This window comes from Talpa occidentalis, unplaced genomic scaffold (genome assembly GCF_014898055.3).
Source record: "Talpa occidentalis isolate TD23 unplaced genomic scaffold, MPIMG_talOcc4v2.1 talOcc4.8, whole genome shotgun sequence".
Lineage (NCBI taxonomy): Eukaryota > Metazoa > Chordata > Mammalia > Eulipotyphla > Talpidae > Talpa > Talpa occidentalis.
Window position 1 is genome coordinate 57,326,816 of NW_023605194.1, and position 19,726 is coordinate 57,346,541.

At 33.7% G+C, this 19,726-nt stretch overlaps 1 protein-coding gene across 7 annotated transcripts in view; it reads left to right on the forward strand.

Annotated features, from left to right (window-relative positions):
* The window catches only part of PCDH15 (protocadherin related 15), a 1,524,279-nt gene that overhangs the window by 1,178,015 nt on the left and 326,538 nt on the right, over nucleotides 1–19,726 (forward strand). For all 7 annotated transcript variants that reach the window (XM_054690675.1, XM_054690674.1, XM_054690669.1 and 4 more), the window contains one exon: nucleotides 17,763–17,871. In XM_054690675.1, the coding sequence (XP_054546650.1) occupies nucleotides 17,763–17,871 (109 nt within the window). The remainder of the gene's footprint in view (nucleotides 1–17,762; nucleotides 17,872–19,726) is intronic.

Below are 19,726 nucleotides of genomic sequence, written 5' to 3' on the forward strand. Positions count from 1 at the left end.
GGTTCGATCCCTGGCTGCTCCCCGGCCACAGGAGGAGGGTCCCACATGGCGCGCAGACCTCTCCTGCCGCCCGCTGCTCCCCTCAGCAGTGTACCTCGGTCCTTCTGCCTGCTCCGCTCCCCGCTCTGGCTCTGGTGAATTCTCTCACCCTCCTGCGCTTCTGACTGCCCAGTGCTTGTATAAATAAATTGAAAAATAAATCTAAAAAAAATAGTTACTTAACTGTCAAATATTAAAAAAATTAAAAAAATAAAACTTTTAAATGGGATCTAAATATTTTGTAAGTTTTTTAGTGTTTAAAAATTTTAAGTCACAATATTAGGCGGATTTTAAGATAGAATGGATTTTTCACAAATTAACTGCTTAAATACTGGGAAGATTAACTGTTTAAGCCAACAATACTAAACATCATTTCAAACAATGAAATCTAAAACCTTTTAAAAACAAAAGAATTAACAGAGATTCCCCACAAAAGCATTGTTTAAAATGTTTAGGAAGTTCATATGAATTTATTAAGATTAAAATGAGGGCCTCCCCTTGTGGCACAGGCAGTTGAGCGCCGCTTTGAAGCTGTCCACACACTGCAGTGCTGGTTGCATCCCAGCCAGCGAGGGTCCCACATGGTGCAGCAGACCTCTCCTGTCTCGCCCGCTGCTCCCCTCAGCAGTGTATTTCGTCTGCTCCCCGCTCTGTCTCTGGTGAATCCTCTCACCCTCCTGCATCTGGCCTGTACCTGGTTCCTGTATAAATAAATAAATAAATCTTTAAAAAAAAAGAAGATTAAAATGAAAGTGGTTGTTTTAAACATTGAGAAAAAAGAGGCAAATATTGGCAATGATATGTATATTTAATAACCAAAATATTCCATTGACTATAATGATTATTTAAATTAATAAGTGTAGTAATCTTAATGTGGTAATCCTTGGTGCATACAAATGTAAACATTAATAAAAGTTAATATAATTATTCTATGTTACTTAGGAATCACCCCAAGTTTCTCTACTTTCTCCCTCTCTTTTTTAACCATTTCTTTCCTGCCTCCCTCTTACTTAACTGTGATTACTATTCTCCTGATCTAGCACAGTTGGAAATAAAACTCAATTTAACTGTATTTTTTTTCTTGAATTTCCTGCTCCATGCTATTCATTATATTTTTTCTTATATTCTTATGTTGACACCACAAACAAAGGCATCCTGATTATAAACGTGTTCAGGACTCTCAGAACACAGCTCCAGCATACCCAAGGCAACCTCTGACAGGCAGAGCAGAAGAATTCAATACAGTGGAAAGCAGGCTAGAGTTAAAAGTAATTTTCTTTCCAAGGCTATGTTCTATTTAGGTCCCAGTAAATGTCATGCAATTTGTTACTTTCTAAAAGTGAAAATGTTATCCCTCCTGTAGCATTCCATTATAGTGAAGATAATTTTCAAAATAATTCTAGGTCACTGTTTCCCCAAATGCAGAAGTTCTGTAATATTTCAAAAACCTTTTCTATAAAGCATTTATTTTATAAAATAAAAAGTGATTAGGAAAATTTGAATTTATTTTTTATTTAAGTAATATTGTATTCTAACATTATATAAGTTTCATGTGTTCATCATTGAAAATCAGCTTGTATACATAAGCCATCAAGTTAATAACTAAATTTCCAAATCTATCCTTCTCCATACCCTTGCCCCCCTTTTCCTGATAAACTGACCACTCTTCCCACTGCTATTCTGGTGACCAATAACTGGTCTTAAAGTCCCAAACTTTAGTCTTGTTTAATCTCATCTGCTTGTCTATTTTATATATATATATATATATATATATATATATGTAATGTATATAAGTGAAAATTATTTCACTAAGTATAATCCTCTGTTAATTTTATAAAAATGGCAATTCTTCATCTTTTTTTAACAAATGAATAATATTCCACTGTGTATATATGACACATCCTTTTTATTCATTTGTCAGTTGACAGACAATTGACTTTTATAAGTAGTGCTACTGTAAACATGGGGATACATCTATCTCTTCAAATCAGATTTTTTTGATTTTGCATTTAGGATGACTAGATCATCTGGAATTTCTAAGTTTAATTTTTTGAGGAATCTTCACACTGCTTTCCATAATGACTACACCACTTTATAATCCCACCAACAGTGAAATATGAGGTCACTTCTTTCCACAGCCTTTCATTTTTTTTTTTCTTTCTCATCTTAGGGATAACAGTTACTCTCACAAGCATGAAGCAATACTTTAGTATGTTTAGATTTGTGTTTCTATAATAAGAGATGATAAGCATCTTTTCATGTGCCTATTGGTCATTTGTATGCCTGCCTTGGAGGAGTGTTTATTTGTATTCTCTGCTCATTTTTAAATAGGATTTTTTATTACATTTTATGAGGTTTTTGCATATTTTGAATATTAACCCCTTGCAAAAATATGATATGTAAATATATTCTCCCATTCAATAGGATGTTTATTTTTTTTAATTTGCTTATAGTAGAGAGTTCACATCTTTTGTCATGTATAATTAAGAAACAGAACCGCAAAATGAATAATAAAGAGGTTAATTATATTTAATATCATGATTTTGCATTGGGACTTATAGCATTAACATTTTATTCCATAATATTATTTACTAGATAGGATTGAGGAGAAATATGATTATAAAAGTTATTGAAAAAGATTTCCCTTTTTATTTTCAAATTTTAATCATAATGGTTATTGTGGTTATAATATAAATTATTTTAAATACTTTTTCAAGAATAATTTTAAGAAGACACCTGTATTTTATTTTATATGCAGAAGTTTTTATATGGAAAGCTAAGGATTCAGCAACAAATATTCTGGCTCTACCCTGAATTAGTGTTATGACATGATTCAACTTGCCTATAGTAGTCATTTATATTTAAAGTTAGTTTGGGATTTTTTCCTCAATTAAAACTATCACTCTATCAATTTTGATAGGAAAATAGTAAATGTTTAGATTCATGGTCTCTATTATAAGTGGCTTATTACTATAATAACATTCACTGTGCTTTTCCTTATGTCATTTCTAGTGAATTTCATTCTATGGCAAAAATACCTCTTCCCTTTTTTGACTATCCATATTTTCCTACTCAGTAAAACAAATAAATTCTGTTTTCAAGAAAGATCAGTACATCAATCTAATTCACTCTTTAACTTCAGTTTCCCCTTGACCATATAAGATTTGCTATATTTACGTAACCTCATCTCTGGTTTTCAATCCAGAAATGGCAGAAATGGCTCTGGAATATTGGGTAGAAAGAAGAGCACAGAAGGATATCCCAAAATGAAAAGACTCATTGAGAAACTTTGAATTTACCAATTATTCTTTCCATATGAAACTGAAAGCATGTATACGAATATCCTCCATTCTTCCACTCATAAACTGACAAATTTTCTTATTTTAAGTAACAGATCTGTGATGATTTCTTTAAACTAAATACCAACAAAGATCATGCATGTCCTAATAGTAGCTGAATTTTTTTTAGTGTTCTTTAGTTGACCCACTTTTCCCAGTATGAGTAGTTCTGAAAAATAAAAGAGGGGAATATTTTCCACAGATTTTACCTTCTTTAAAGGGCCTTATCTTACCATTGGGATTGTGGTTTTGAAGTCATTTAACCTCTCTGTAAAATATTGGATAATTCTCTTTATATCAAACTTTTCCTTTGAGGCTCAGATGAACAAAGTATAAGAAAGGCTATGAAACCTCAGAAATGTGAAGTAATATTCACACAATTTTCACCCAAAAACTCTGCCCTCTGAATAATTCAGTAGACGGCTCCACACATTGTGTAGTTTTATTTTTTTTTTAATTTTTCAATTATTTTTACTTTTATATATTTTATATCATTTTTCATTTTTGCACAATGTGTGCAATATGCATTTTAATCTTGGTTATAGTCCCCATGTATGTCACCTATTTATGTCCATCTATTCATAAAAATGTGAAAGAAATAGAGAGGGGGAAGGGAAGGAGGGAGCACAGAGTGTGAGAAAAATTTATTGTCTTGTAAGGTAGTATTTTGGTTGCTAGGAACAGAGAAATTGTATAATCTTGAGAACTTAAATTTAGAAACAGAAAATTTAAGATTTAATAAATAATTCCAGGCAATGCTACATACTAAGGATAACATGGCCTAGAGTATATAACATGAATGTGAGTGAATGAAGTTTTGTTAGCTAGAGTGGTAAGCCAAAGCTTCTTTGAAGAAATAGCATTTGAGTTGAAATCTGAGTTATGAGATGGAAGGCCAAAGAACCATCAAATGAAAAAATATCAAGAATCTTGGCATACTTTAATAAGAAACATTTTTTAAAATGTGTGGAAAACTTATGGCTTCAGAAACTTTTTAGTCTCAGTATTTGCCTTCTTTATACCTTGATGGATGATTGAGTGGCATTAATTTCATCTCTCTGTTGAAAATATGTTCATGCTGTATGCTGAGGGAAACACACACACAAAAAAAACTAAACATAGTATCTTGTGCTCAAGGATTTCAGAGTCTAGTGTAAGAAATAAAATATGTTTATGATCAGAAATAGGAGCTATCTGTTCTGTGAGTATTCAGTTGAAGAAAGGAAACATTTGAGTAGAATATTGAACTATCTTCATATTGAGAGATGATGAAAGAGAAAGTTTGGATAAAAAAGTAGACTTGGGGAAATGTAAGTGGTTTATAATAAATGGTAAGTATTTTAGTTTGGCTGAAGCAGTATATGAATTGAATTACTGAGAAATATGGATACAAATATAGTGTTGGAAACCCTTTAAATTCCAAACTTCAAGAATTTAGATTTTAGAAATTGGACCTTGATATAGCAAACTTTGGCAACAGGCCAAATCTGACCTGCTGACTCTTTTTGCTAAGTCAATGAGAAAATATTACATTTTTACAGGTGAAAAATTATAGTCTGTTTGATGATAGGGGATATTAATTTGAAGCCCAATTAAGAAAAGTGTATTTCCCCCCAAAGAATGCTAATCTATTCATAGTAGATCTGTATTTTATTATTATACTTTGAATTTTATAAGTAATGTTTTTGTGGGCAAATAAAAGATGAGAAGCAATCTAAGATTCAATAGGATCACAAGGTAAATAAGAACCAAAAACAGTGACTTTACTTAAATAATTGTACAAAATCATAAATTCCCAAAAAGCATAGGCTTTAAAATGAAATTCTTACTCAAACTACACCTTTTACTACTTAAGATTTGTGAAAAGTTTCATAATAATGGTGTTACGAGCATCAAACATATAGAACCAAACACAACTAGGATATCAATAAGTGTTAGTCTGTTTCTCATCTTTTTCTTTAAGTAAGCAGTTGTGTTTTAATTGATTATGGCTACCTATCTTAAATGTCCTTTAAATAAATAAAGCCAGCCATCTAATTTCCTTTCACTTTTTAAAAAAATAACTTATTAATTGCATTATGTAAGAATTAAAATTATTTTCCATTTCCCTGTGAACCTGCTGTTCTCCCCTTATTGAATTACCGGTCTACTTATTACTACTATGCTTGTTCACCAGTTAATTTAATTTAGTTGAGAAAAATAATATATATTTATATCCATTTACTTTGTTGGTCTATGAATGGCTTATGACATCTGAATCCTTTACTTTAAATCAGTATTTTGAGGTATAAATTTGGCAGCATGATTCAAATTCATATGAGAGTATAATAATGATTTTTAACAATAAGAATCAAACAACTACTAAGGATACCCTAAGAGATGAGAGTTGACACTGCCATCTAAGTCCAAATGCAATGAAAAGAGTTGTTTCAGGAAGGTTACAAGGGAAGTAACATGCAACCAATATATTATTTGGGACATTGTCTATCACCTCTATATTTTTAAAGAGAAAGAAATACTTGTCAGGAAGTAGAAAAGATGGCCTGAGAGGGTTTGAAGATTATTGAGAAGTTTGCATAAATCTTTACATAAATATCCTTGAAGTATTTTACTAAAATGCAGATTTCCTAGCGATATCTATCACATATTGTGACCTTTTTTTTTTTTTTTTTGAGGTCAGGTTCAACAGGTGTGAACAGAAATATTTTTGAAGCAAATATAAGATCTGCACATTTTAAAAAATGTCAATACAGTAGGAATACACAATACATACTGTGTGAAAAGCATTCTTGTTACCAGCTCAGGAATGGGAGAGAAAAAGCTTTTATGTTGAACTTCTGAGAAAGAATTGAAAAGTTGAGTTGATGTTCCAGAGACTCTGACAAATGTCAAGAATGTCATTTGAAAATAATTCATGAAACATCTATCAATACCCCACAGGCATCAACATCCAGAGTTATCAACAGCTCTCCTGTTGTGGCTTAACATATATCTTCTATTGGAAGGATAAAATAGAAATCTGAAAACAATCCTGAGTCATACTTCTTTCAAAAGTAAATGTTTTGGGCCTCCCCTGGTGGCACAGGCTGTTGAGCACAGCACTGTGAAGCTGTCCGCAGCCTCTGCAGTTCCGGTTCGATCCCAGCAGTCCGGGGAGGGTCCCACATGGGGCAGATCTCTCCTGTCTTGCTCACTGCTCCTGTCAGCAGTGTATTTCATCAGTCTGCCTGTTCTGTTCCCCGCTCTGTCTCTGGTGAATCCTCTCACCCTCCCGCGCATCTGGCCTGTAACCCGGTTCTTGTATAAAATAAATAAATAAATCTTTAAGAAAAAGAAGTAAATGTTTTAGTGAAACATTCAAATTAAAAGTAAATGTTTTAGTTTGTATTTTGACAAAAATAGCCAAATTTTTAATAGTCAGTTTCCCCTTCTCTATGCCGGGAAATTTAACTATTGCTGATGGTTTAATTTTGGAGATGTTCCTATTCTGCTAGTGATTCAGAAGCTAGCTGTGGCAGTTGATTGAGAGTGTATGGAATACCATCCTATAGGCTATTGTCTATATTCTTTGCCAAGTATTTTATATTGCTCAGTGAGGCAGACACATCCCACCAAGCTCATCTATCAAAAATGAGACATTATTTTTATCCCCATTGTATTCTCTGGAAATTCAATTGATAGAAGCTCTGTAAAGCATTAGAGCCCAATTCTAGTGTATCCTGGTGTGCATTTCCATTTTAGTGTTTTTTATAAATTTTCTGTTTCAAGAGGAGGCTAGCAAATCTTTACAAGTTCTTTTTGCATTTTAAGTCATTCAGAATACACTTGGAGTGAGGCAGTGGGTCCTGTAGGTAGTAAGATGTTGCGTTTTTCTTCTCCCACCCTTCAATAACACGAAACAAATCAAAAGTTTATGGCATTTTGTGAACCAAATCAACATCAAGTAGGATAAGTTTAGTTTTTTCAATGCTCAGGATATGATAGGTATATAACACTACAGGTCATCTAAAATTAAGCACTACTGAGAAGGAAATAAATTTATTTTCTCTGGGAAAATCCATCTGTTAATTTTTACAAAAAAAAATTAACATGTTCTCCTTTCTTGATCTCGCCATTTCACATCTAAAATTCTAATTTTTGAATATAATTAAAATACTTTATAGTAATGAATACATCATATATATGTATATATATTGCCAAAGCAATATAAACAAATTAATTGTCCCTCAACAGAGTCTTATTTATTCCATTATTGGAAGTTGCACATATTGCAAAGTGTGATTTTGAGAGTATTTATTGACTTATACAATGACTATAACATGAGTGAAAAATGTGGTGATATATCAAAAATGTAAATTGGTAGATAGATGAGAGCTATATAGATAATGAATACTAATGGAAAAGTCCTCAGAATACAATGGCTATCACTGAGTCACTGAGTTGTAGGGTGATAAATATTGTTTATTATATTGTTTATTTTTTCTCTTATATGCAAGTATTGGACATTTTTTTCACAGAAAAATGTCCATTTTGGTTATTTATAAAAGTTTTCATCATAAACTTTATGAAAATGAAACTGCATCATTTCTAAGGCATTTTAACAACTTTCTTTAAAATAGCCCTAGATTATCCATTTCTTGCTCTTGCTCACTTCAACTATCTGTGGTACTTTTTTAAGTTTCTTTGTCTAATCTCTGTAAGATGCAAGCATCTATTTTATCTCTACCAATCTCACCCATAATAGCTAAAATTTACTTTATTCAAGCTACATGTTTGACTATCTCAGATTATTGTTATTTTGAATAATTCCCCCACAGAACTTGAACACCTGAATTTTTATCACAGTTCTGTCTTATTATTTATTGATAGATATCTTAATTTAATAAGTTCTGCATATACTTGTCTGCATATATTTTGACTATCCACCCCCATAACTGTGAGCTGCTTTATAGCTCCAGAGCTCTTATCTAATTTATTTTACACTGTTTGAACAATTAGTGCTTAATATATTTATATAACTCATCTGAATATTAATGAACTAAGGAGTTATCAAAATTTCTGTAATCATAAAAGTGGAGAATGAGTTTATAAATTGGATGTAAAACTAATATATCTATGGAAAATAATTTTGCTGAAGCTTCCTTTTAATAAAGTAAAATAAATATTCATTTTACATGAATATTCAGTTCTCTGAGAGAGTATCTTTAAAAATATATGTTTAATATATGTCCCTCCAGTTCAGAGAATTAAGTTAAAATGAGAAAGGTAAATAGGAGATTCCATACATGTATTACATATATGGAATGTCATGCAGCAAAGCAAATGAATAGTGAAAGCCAGATGAAAACAAATGCTTGAAATTTGTCTGAGGAATTGAGGCCATTAGAAGGGGAAGGTGAAACAAGGTTAAAGAGGAGAGAGAAGGAAAATTCCAAATAGACCATGGTGAAGGATTATTGGGGCTTTGGTTGTGAGTGTTGTATGACAGAATACATCTATTTGAAGAGGTATAGCCCTAAACAACTAAAATATATTCATCATTGTAAATCAGTAATACTAATTAAATGCTATTTTAAAAATAAATAATAGATGTAAAATAACAGATGCAATAATTTTATTTTTTTCTCTTTTTTTAACAATATATTTTTTTAAGATTATTTATTTATTTATTTGTTTGTTTGTTTATTTATTTATTTATACAAGCACTGGGTACAGTCAGAAGCACGGGAGGGTGAGAGAATTCACCAGAGGCAGAGCGGGGAGCAGAGCAGGTAGAAGGACGGAAGTACACTAATGAGGGGAGCAGCTGGCGGCAGGAGAGGTCTGCGTGCCATGTGGGACCCTCCTCTAGTGGCCCGGGAACAGCCGGGGATCGAACCGGCACTGCAGAGGCTGCAGGCAACTTTGCAGCCCAGCGCTCAACCGCTGCGCCACCGGGGAGGCCCAGATGTAATAATTTTAAATGATGTGCTGTGCAGGTTTTTAATTCTAATTTAAAATTAAGTAGTAATGACATATAGTCTGCCTACATTTCCTCAAATATTTGCTCAAATTATACAATTCTAAAGAAAACCTTCAAAATTCCTGCCAGTGTTAAAAGTTTTTAGGAAAATTCGTAAGAATGATCCCCAAAACATTCCAACTTGAAGTGTAAGTTTTTCCTCTCTGTTTTAACTTATAGTCAATGTTAATGTAAATATTACATCATAAAAGTAATGCAATTAATAATTTTAAGATTACTAGTTATACTAATCCCAACATGTTAAGCATGTAACCTACTGTCTAATGTGTTTATATACATTCTTTGTGAAACCTCATACCTGCTCTCAGGAAAGTTATAGTCAGTGCAACTCAATACATACCAAGAATGTTTGATAAAATAAGCTATGAATAAACAGTATTCTCTATATATAATTGTGTTTTTTTAAAGATTTATTTATTTATGTATACAAGAGCTGGGGTAGAGGGCAGAGGTGCGGGGGGGTGAGAGGATTCACCAGAGACAGAGTGGGGAACAGAACAGGCAGATTGACCAAAGTACACTGCTGAGGGGAGCAGCGGGTGAGTCAAGAGAGGTCTGCTGTGCCATGTGGGTTGCTTCCTGACTGGCCAGGAATCAAACTCATGCTGCAGTGGCTGTGGATAGCTTCATATGTTGTGTCTTAACCCTTGCGCCACCAGGGCGCAATATATAATATATAATTTTTTTTTTTTTTTTTTTTTTAAAGATTTATTTATTTATTTATACAAGCACTGGGTACAGTCAGAAGTGCGGGAGGGTGAGAGAATTCACCAGAGCCAGAGCGGGGAGCAGAGCAGGCAGAAGGACCGAAGCACACTGCTGAGGGGAGCAGCGGGCGGCAGGAGAGGTCTGCGCGCCATGTGGGACCCTCTCCAGTGGCTGGGGATCGAACTGGCGCTGCAGAGGCTGCGGGCAGCTTTCCAGCCCAGCGCTCAACCACTGCGCCACCAGGGGAGGCCCAATATAATTGTTAAAGTAAATAATATATAATATATTATATATAATTAATATATAATTGTTAAAGTAAATAATGATCAGAGTACATATACCTGTTATTTTTCCATCACTTGGTGAGCTAATCTTCCACCTGCCTTCACCAATTGTAAATACTAGAATTGGTATCAGTCACTGTCAATTTGATAAAAAAAAAAAAAAGCGTGATTTTGTTTTTTGAAACCATTGCCCTAGTTTATGTTGCCTGTGTTTTCAATGCATTTATATGTTTTTATATTCTATTTTTATTTTTAATTCTAGTCAATATCTCCTTAATAGGACTTCAAGTTCATTTTAAAATTTTTACCCTTAGGAGTTGAAATTAAGTACCATTAGTTTATTATTTGCCTCTTCATATGTATGTTACCACACAATACCCACCACCACAGCACCCATAGTCCTAAAACATAGTACATTGTAATGTGAAATTACAGACCATTGCTTTACAGTACTATATGTTTCTTGCATACAGCTTTATACCTTGATACACAAATGTTTATTTGGCTAGGCCATGAGGTCAATATGTAATATATAGCTTACCTAAAAGTAGATATCTTTATGGAAAAAAACATTTTCCCATTTTTTTCAACATTCGTGTTTGCCACATATATACTCAATGGGAGGGTTTTGGGATAACTATGCAAATTACATTGCATCATTGATCAAAAATAAAGACCTCTCCTTTAACTAATCCATATGCAATCTGTGCAAACTCTGTGACTTTTCCCCCAATAATCAAATTAATGAGAGGGGCTATTTTGTTACATGTGTTATCTTTATTTTCTTTTTTTTTAAAGATTGATTGATTGATTTATACATACATGTGTACAAGCACTGGGTACAGTCAGAAGCGCGGGAGGGTGAGAGAATTCACCAGAGCCAGAGAGGGGAGTAGAGCAGGCAGAAGGACGGAAGTACACCGCTGAGGGGAGCATCGGACGGCAGGAGAGGTCTGCGTGCCATGTGGGACCCTCCTCTCTTGGCCAGGGAGCAGCCGGGGATCGAACCGGCTGCGGGCAGCTTCGCAACCCAGCGCTCAACCACTGCGCCACAGGGGAAGCCCTGTTATCCTTATTTTCTTGTCTTTTTTGAATGAGTAAGCCTGAGTAAGAGAGGTTAAGGGTGAAAACCTTAGAAGGAATTCACAAAACCTTATTAAGGAGTTCTTGAATAGAATTAGGCTTGAAGTCAATATAAAGGTACTTATCACCTGACTCATGAGTGAGAATTGGACACATTTTGTTCATGTAATAAAAATACTCATGCAAATGTGGCAAGACAAAAACTATGAACAAACAAGTGCTCCCAAGAATTTTTCATCTTCATAATAAAGCAAATTCTGTCCACTCATTTCATCCTTTGGCTTCCAATGTGGGCCATGACTTGACAAAAATCAATTTGAAAGTTTTCATTATAAATCACAGGAGTAAAGAGAAGAGGGATGAAGACCAGAATTCTGAGTTAAGTTTGAGGCAGTGTGAGGAGAAGTAACAATAGTTGTTTAAGAAATGGCTAGGAATAACAAAAATAGAAAAAAATGTTTTCCTTTTAAAAGTCTGTGGTATGCATGCTTATAAATTTGTAATTGAAATTTAATTTTTTTGGTGGCAAGACCAGTTTTCCACTGCCTTGGTTGCAACACTGATTTGAGTATATATTGTTTGAAGAATTTTTTTATACTCACTGTAAATAATGAAAAAGTTAACTACCAGCCATGAATCATCTGGGGATTCATAGTGGAGGTTCACAAATACTCCCAACAAAACAAATTGAAAAGTTAAAGGGATTCATTCAAAGAAACATTTGGAAAACAAGGGAGAATTAGCAAAAGAATTTAAATATCCGATTTCAAAGATAGTCAAGGACACATCTGAAGATAGCAATTAGCTGTAATGGCTGAATATAAGATTATAAAAACCTGAAAATAATTCAAAAATACACACTGGAATAAAGATAGGTATGGCATTGATACATGAAATTGGTTTACAAGTATAATAAAGAATTTATTTAGCGCTGTGAGCAGTTTTTATTTGTTTAACATGTGACTTAACTTTCCAGAGACTAGGCAAGTGCTGGCATCACTTTCATGGGTCATGGCTTTTGGAATATTTCTTGTGTGTGTGCCCTTTACTATTTATTCTAGGGATGATAATTATCAATATTGTTTGGAAGGCTTTGGTATGAACCTGACATCATGCATCTTGTATATAAATTGCAAAACTACATGGGATTTTTCCACCTCCACCTCTGTTTCTTCTATGATAGCGCAAATAGTCCAAAGTAATTGATCTGATCCATGCCACCAATACTATTGTTACTTTAAAAGTTCATAAGAAATCATTTTAAAATACCTTACACTGTTCCAAAAACTACTAAAAAAATGGTGATTTGGTCTCTTTTAAGAATATGTAATTATATATGTACCTAGATGAGTGTATGTTGATATGTGAACCTGTTAGGTTTTTGTACTTTTCTGTGTCAGCCAGCATGCAAACACAAGCAAGAATCTCACTAAATATTCAACATATATTTGTAAAAATGGTACATTGTAAGTATATTATTAGATGAGAATAATTCCACAAACTTTTTTTTTTAATGTAGCCTAAACTGTATTCTTCTGTTAAAGAAAGTAAAATAGGCTTAATTTTTTTTTTAAGTTTTGTTTTTTCAAAGATTTTATTTTTGTGTAGAACTGGAAAGTAAGCCAGTGGTGCAGGTGGTGAGTGGATTCACTAAGGACAGAATGGAGAAGCAGAGCAGGTAGATTTACTGAAATACACTGCTAAGGGGAGCAGTGGGTGAGAGAGGAGAGGTCTGCTGTGTCACATGTGGGTTAGCTCCACATGTGGGTTGTCCAGGGATTCGGGGATCCAATTTAGTAGTGGTGATAGTGCTGAGACATAAACACTGATGAAAGTAATTTAATAATAATAAGTTCATAACTTACACAATCTTATTTTGCTATATTTTCTAATCAATTGTGTAAAATATGTTTGTAGCTGATTATAAAGTTTTTACTATTTTTATATAACTATTTTCTCTCTAAATACATTACTATGTAATTCAAATAGGTCACAAATCTAAGCAATGATTAGTCATTTAGTAATATATTTATAGGTATAGACATTTGAAACACTCAAAATTAAGAAGCATAATTATTGAAGATAGCATATCCAAGTTTGGCTACTATGACAGAGACACATGGGTTCTATGCTCTCAGCTTACCTACCCAAAGTTGTCTCTGAATATATTTTTTCTTAGGGCTTCCCAAGAAAAGTTATAATATGTTGCTATAATAGGACTAAGTTTTCCGTAAATGATTCTGGGAGATTGTTGTAATTTCTTAATTTAAAATGCTCTTGTGCAATGTAATATTATAGATATGCTGACTCATATGAAGTCATCACTCAAATATTGAGATGAAGGATCTTTGCAACTTAAACAGTGGTTCTGTTACCATTATTTGAACCAAGCCTGGAGGTTTTAGTAATTAATGTACTAATATTTACTGACCCTTTGACTTGTATAATGAATGGTAGATATTAGTTCTCATTAGTGAACTAAAATGAAATATAGTGAAATGAAATATAGAAGAGATAAAGAACATCTAGAATTATTTAAAATACAGCCTAACAATACATAAAACAGATAGAAAAACCTAAAGAAGGCCTCCCCGGTGGCGCAGCGGTTGAGCGCTGGGTTGCGAAGCTGCCCGCGGCCTCTGCGGCGCCGGTTCGATCCCCGGCTGCTCCCCGGCCACTGGAGGAGGGTCCCACAAGGCGCGCAGACCTCTCCTGCTGCCCGCTGCTCCCCTCAGCAGTGTACTTCGGTCCTTCTGCCTGCTCTGCTCCCCGCTCTGGCTCTAGTGAATTCTCTCACCCTCCCGTGCTTCTGACTGTACCCAGTGCATGTGTAAACAGAACAAACAAACAAATAAATAAATAAATAAACATGCCTCTATTAAAAAAAAAAAAAAAAAAACCTAAAGAATTATGCACCCTTTAACTTTAAGGATGATTCTTTAGGTCGAATCTTATAGTAATATGGACCATGATACTTGTGTATTTTATGCTAACTAAAAAGATAAAGTGTTCTATCTAGGAAATCACTGTTTCTCCCTTCAATATACCTTTTATGAAGGCAGTAGTTAAACACCTAAAGGAACAAAGAGTTGCCTTTGTTAAACCTATACAAGTTTCATTATTTTATTCTGTGATTGTTTGCTATTATTTTTTTTCTCTGTATACCTATAAGTATTTGAAAAAAAAAAAAAAAAACTATCAATCTGCTAGTGAGGGCAAAGAAATAACTATCCATTGCTCACCTCAAAACTGTAATTGCCTATCTTTATCTATTCAGAAGAATCCAAAAATTGAGCTGCAAAACATTGTTTTAGTCCATTTCAAAAGAGGCAGGTACCTATTCAGGAAAGCTAATAAAGAAGAAGAATATACTCCTAGTGGAACAATTTTGAGTCATATAATCATAGAATCACACATTATTTCTGCTTTAAAAAAATTCTTTATTGTTTAGTAGTTTGTATGGTTACTTTTACAATACCAATTTCTTTTCATGAACCTAAGTCCCTGTTGCTAAATATGACATGGAATGTAATTCTGGCCATTCAGGTAGCAGTAAAAGACAAGTCTGCTGTACTATGCACTTGTGATAAACATCCATTAGCTCAACCAGAAATCAGAAGTCACTTCTCAATGACAAATGAACTACAAAAAAAGGAGATTCACTTTAGAGGCAAAATATCAAATAGGTTTCTATTGTGTTTTTTAATGTGTTCCCCAAAATTCAGTTTAAGAAAATGTGTTGAAATTGTCAGTCCCCAGACTGTGAGTTACAAACACATATATTATTTCACCATAAGTCAAAATAGAAAGCTTTAACTGGGCCTCCCCTGGTGGCCCAGCTGTTGAGTGCTGGGCTGAGAAGCTGCCCACATCCTCTGCAGCGCCGGTTCGATCCCCGGCCACCAGTGAGGGTCCCACATGGCACACAGACCTCTCCTGCCACCCGATGCTCCCCTCAGCAGTGTATTTCGTCACTTTGCCTGTTCTGTTTCTGGCTCTGGTGAATTCTCTCACCCTCCCCGTTTCTGACTGTAACCTAGTGCTTGTATAAATAAATAAATAAATAAATCTTTAAAAAATAATAAATTTCAGAGGTATCATGCCTCTGAAATAATTAAAAAAAGAGAAAGTTTCAACTAAAGAGATGATTTTAACAACTACTGTGATAGAGGAACACTTCCATCCCTTCTTTCCAGATACACAAGCATGTTAGAGCAATGGATCGATTTCTTATTTATTTAGCATATTCGAACTCAAATCCGAACAGTAAAATTAGGAGCCAACATAAATGAGGGGGCAGGAGAGGAATAAGATTCAGTAATCACTATCTACTTCAAGGGGATCTGTTACTCAAAAGGGACACATCTCTGAATGCTTGTCTTTTCCCAAGAACTGTAGAAGTCATTTTTGCATGAGCCTGCCTTGGGCAATGTCATTAATAGTGGGCACTACAAAGTCCACTTGATAATTGTGGTCTCTTACCAGATCAAATAAATAGAGAATGAATTAATCAAACAATGTCTTAAAATATACTATTTGCCAAACTCTGTAAATGATAGAAAATCCTAAGAAATTAGCTCTCTGTTTTTCTTGTTTATATGTTTACTCTTCCTATGCAAGTTTCCAACTACTATGAAGATTTTGGAGGAAGAATTCAAAATATTACATGTTATTTATTTTGTTTCTTCTAACAAATACATGCATAGTTATCTAACTGACTTAAGTGCTACTCACTTTTATGAAAAATTACATTAAATATTTAACAGCATTATCTTAAACATTTTATTACTAGTGTTCCTAGTGTTAAAAGTTCTCAAGATTCAAAGATCACAATCTATTTGGGACATAATCCAGAATTCATTATTTTCACCTTAAATATACATTGACAAAATCACTAATAGTAAGAAATAAAATTCCCTTAAGATAAGTCTTAGTTACAATAAAAATCATACAGGGTATGTTAACTACATGCCACACAAAATAGTACTGTATAACTGAATTACTTTAAGTAAAGTCCCTTTCATCCTAGCTACCCTCACTTCCAGACCAACTCTCCTGATTTTGCTATTTTGTCAGATTTTGCTATTTCCAATATTAATTCTCATGACTATTGCCAACATAAGTTTAATAGTACATTTGTTTCTTTTTTATTCCTTCAGTTCTCACTGTATGATATTTATTAACAACCAGCCATGAACATGGGGAATTCAATTAGCACTTCTCTTTCATTCTAGGTTTTGTTTGCAGTGTTATTTTTAGTTTTTCTATTGTTTATATAACTTTAAATAATGTGATTAAAGCCTCATTGCTTATTCCAACAACTGTAGATGATAAAGAGAATTTTAGACTACATGACTAAGACAACTAAAACTACTCATGTAATACTCAGCAGCTCCACAAAAATAAGCAGAGTTAAGGTGATAAGCAGGAATGCCCTCAACTACTGTGATCTATTCACATTTACCACTCAAAGGATGCAGCCTTTTTTTTTAATTTTAGGTAATAAGTTTTCAAAAAATCTAAAGACTGTGTAGTAACCCTTGGTATATTTCCCCAACCAACAGAAGCAGTATGGGACTATAGAAAATCCTGAGCTTTAAAATGCCCTCTCTGCATTTGAGTAGAGTCACATTTTGGGGGAAGTACCTAGATTTAATTAGTTGAGCCAGGACTAATCTAGCTCAGCTGTAAGCTTATACTATCGGATTCCTTTGAGAAATAGCCAAGAAGAATTATCAACCCTTAACTGCTATGTTCAAATATACATACTTTAAAGAGCTTCCGTTTTTTTTTTTTTTTTTTCAGCTTAGAGTGAAATACAGGTTTGCATAAAAATTTAACTATTGGGAAGGTCATGCGTGCTTGTGTGGGGGGTGGAGGAGGATAGAAAGAGAAGAAAGTGAGATAGAGCATGAAATAGAGACAGAAACAGGGAGTTGGGGAATGAGCTTCGGAGGAGGTTATGTTGTTTTGTGTGACAGGAACAGTAGTCATTTGCGTTTACTGTAGTAATTTTGATATTGACTTTATATTTTCATGGTTCTGAGTTATCGTCTGATTTTTTTTTTTTTAATTCATGAGGATAAAAGTCTTCTTTGGAAAATGGTCTCAGCTGGGAGCAGTGGATAAAATCCTCTTGTTTCACAGAAAAAGAATTAAAAATATTAAAACCTAATTTTAACTACCGACTTAGATGTTATCTAGCCATCCAGGTTATACATTCTAAGTGCCAGTTCTCAGAGGGTATTAACAGTGAAGCTGAACTAAACTCTCTGATTTTTTTTCCAGGAAGAACTGAACCCTATCATTGTTACCCCGCTCATCCAAGCCATTGATCAGGACCGGAATATTCAGCCCCCATCTGATAGACCAGGCATCCTCTATTCCATTCTTGTTGGTTTGTATCTCTTAACATTTTACACTCTGAGATACTGTTCTATAACATGTAGAAGGATAAAAAATAACCATGTAGAAGGATAAAAAAAAAAAACTATATTAAATTAACAGAAACACCTTTAATAATGGATATTTTATGTTTGGAAATAAGTACTATTTTCATGCTTAAATAAATTAAAAAATAGTGAGTTTTTGTTCTCAGTTTAGTGAAATGTATAGAAGGACAAATAGATAAACTGATTCATGGACCAAAATATATTTTTTAAAATATATATATATATATTTTTTTAAAATACAATGTCTATATGTTGGTAGTTTTTTTCTTTATCACCTGATAGAAAATTCTCTACAAAATACTGAAAACCTATTGAAACACTATGTGCACTGGCCACATTTTTACAGTAGTTGGGTATAATTATATAGTTTTGAAACAAATCTGAATGGACTGAATAAGTGCTTTTTGTAGCCATGTGGGAAAAGAAGGATCTTATTTGACCAAAGTCACATAATACATTATACCCTTGGCTAATTTCACTTTGACCAAAGTCACATAATACATTATACCCTTGGCTAATTTTCACAGAAGCTGTCTTAATCTATATTTATGAATATACTCCTAATTGTATCAAAAGCAAAAGTTGTGAGAATTTCTTATGTTGCTCTTCTCAGATTGTTTTTGTTGAAATATGGATGATGCTAGTTGTCATTGTTTATTTAGTTACTAGACAATTACATGTAAGACAGATCACTTCATCATTATTCTCTCTTTAAGTGTAGGCCTCATAGTTCTACCACCACCATAGCAGCCATAAACCATCACCATAGCCTCATGTGCTCTTGTGTAATAGGGCTCCTTTTTCTCCACATCCTCGCCAGCATTTGTAATTGTCATTTTTTTGTTTTTGGTTTTAAATGTGGGCCATTCTTACTGTTGTGAGGTGGTATCTCATTGTGGTTTTGATTTGCATTTCCCTGATAATAAATGATGTTGAAAATTTTTCATATGCCTATTGGCCATTTGCATTTCTTCTTTTCAACTCTTCTGCTCATTTTTTTGACTGGATTGTTTGCTTTGTTTTGTTGAGTTATGTAAGTTCTCTGTAGATCTGTGATATCAGTCCTTTATCAGTTGTATGGTGTGAAAATATTTTCTCCCACTCAGTAGGATGTCTCTGTTTTGATTACTGTCTCTCATTCTGTATGGAAGCTTTTTGTTTAATGTAGTCACAGCTGTTTATCTTCTCTTCGTTTTCTCGTTTGTGGAGATGAGCCCTCAAAGATATTTTTGAGAATGTTTTGTCTATGTTTTCTTCTACACATTCTATGGTTTCAGGTCTTACATTCAAGTCTTTTATCATTATTTTGCATGTGGCCGTCCAGTATTCCTAGCATTATTTATTGAAAACACTTTCTTTGTTCCAGTGCTTATTCTTTGACCCTTTGTCATAGATAAGTGGGCCATACACAGTGTGGCTTTATTTGTGGGTTTTCAACCCAATTCCATTGGTCTATGCATCTGGTTTTGTTCCATTTCCATTCTGTTTTTTATTATTATTATTATTATTATTATTATTATGGCTTTATAGTTTAGCTTGGAGTGTGGGAATCTAATACCTCCATTTTCCCCCTTATTAGTCAGGAAAGCTTTGGCTTTTCTAGGTTTTTGTGATTCCATACAAATTTCAACAATATTTCTTCCATATGTATGAAGAATGCCATTGAAGTTTTTTATTGGAATTGCATTTAATCTGTAAATTGCTTTTGTTAGGATGATCATTTTGATAATATTAATTTTTCTGATATACGAGCAAGGGATGTCTTTCCATATCTTTGTGTCTCCCCCTATTTCATTCAAC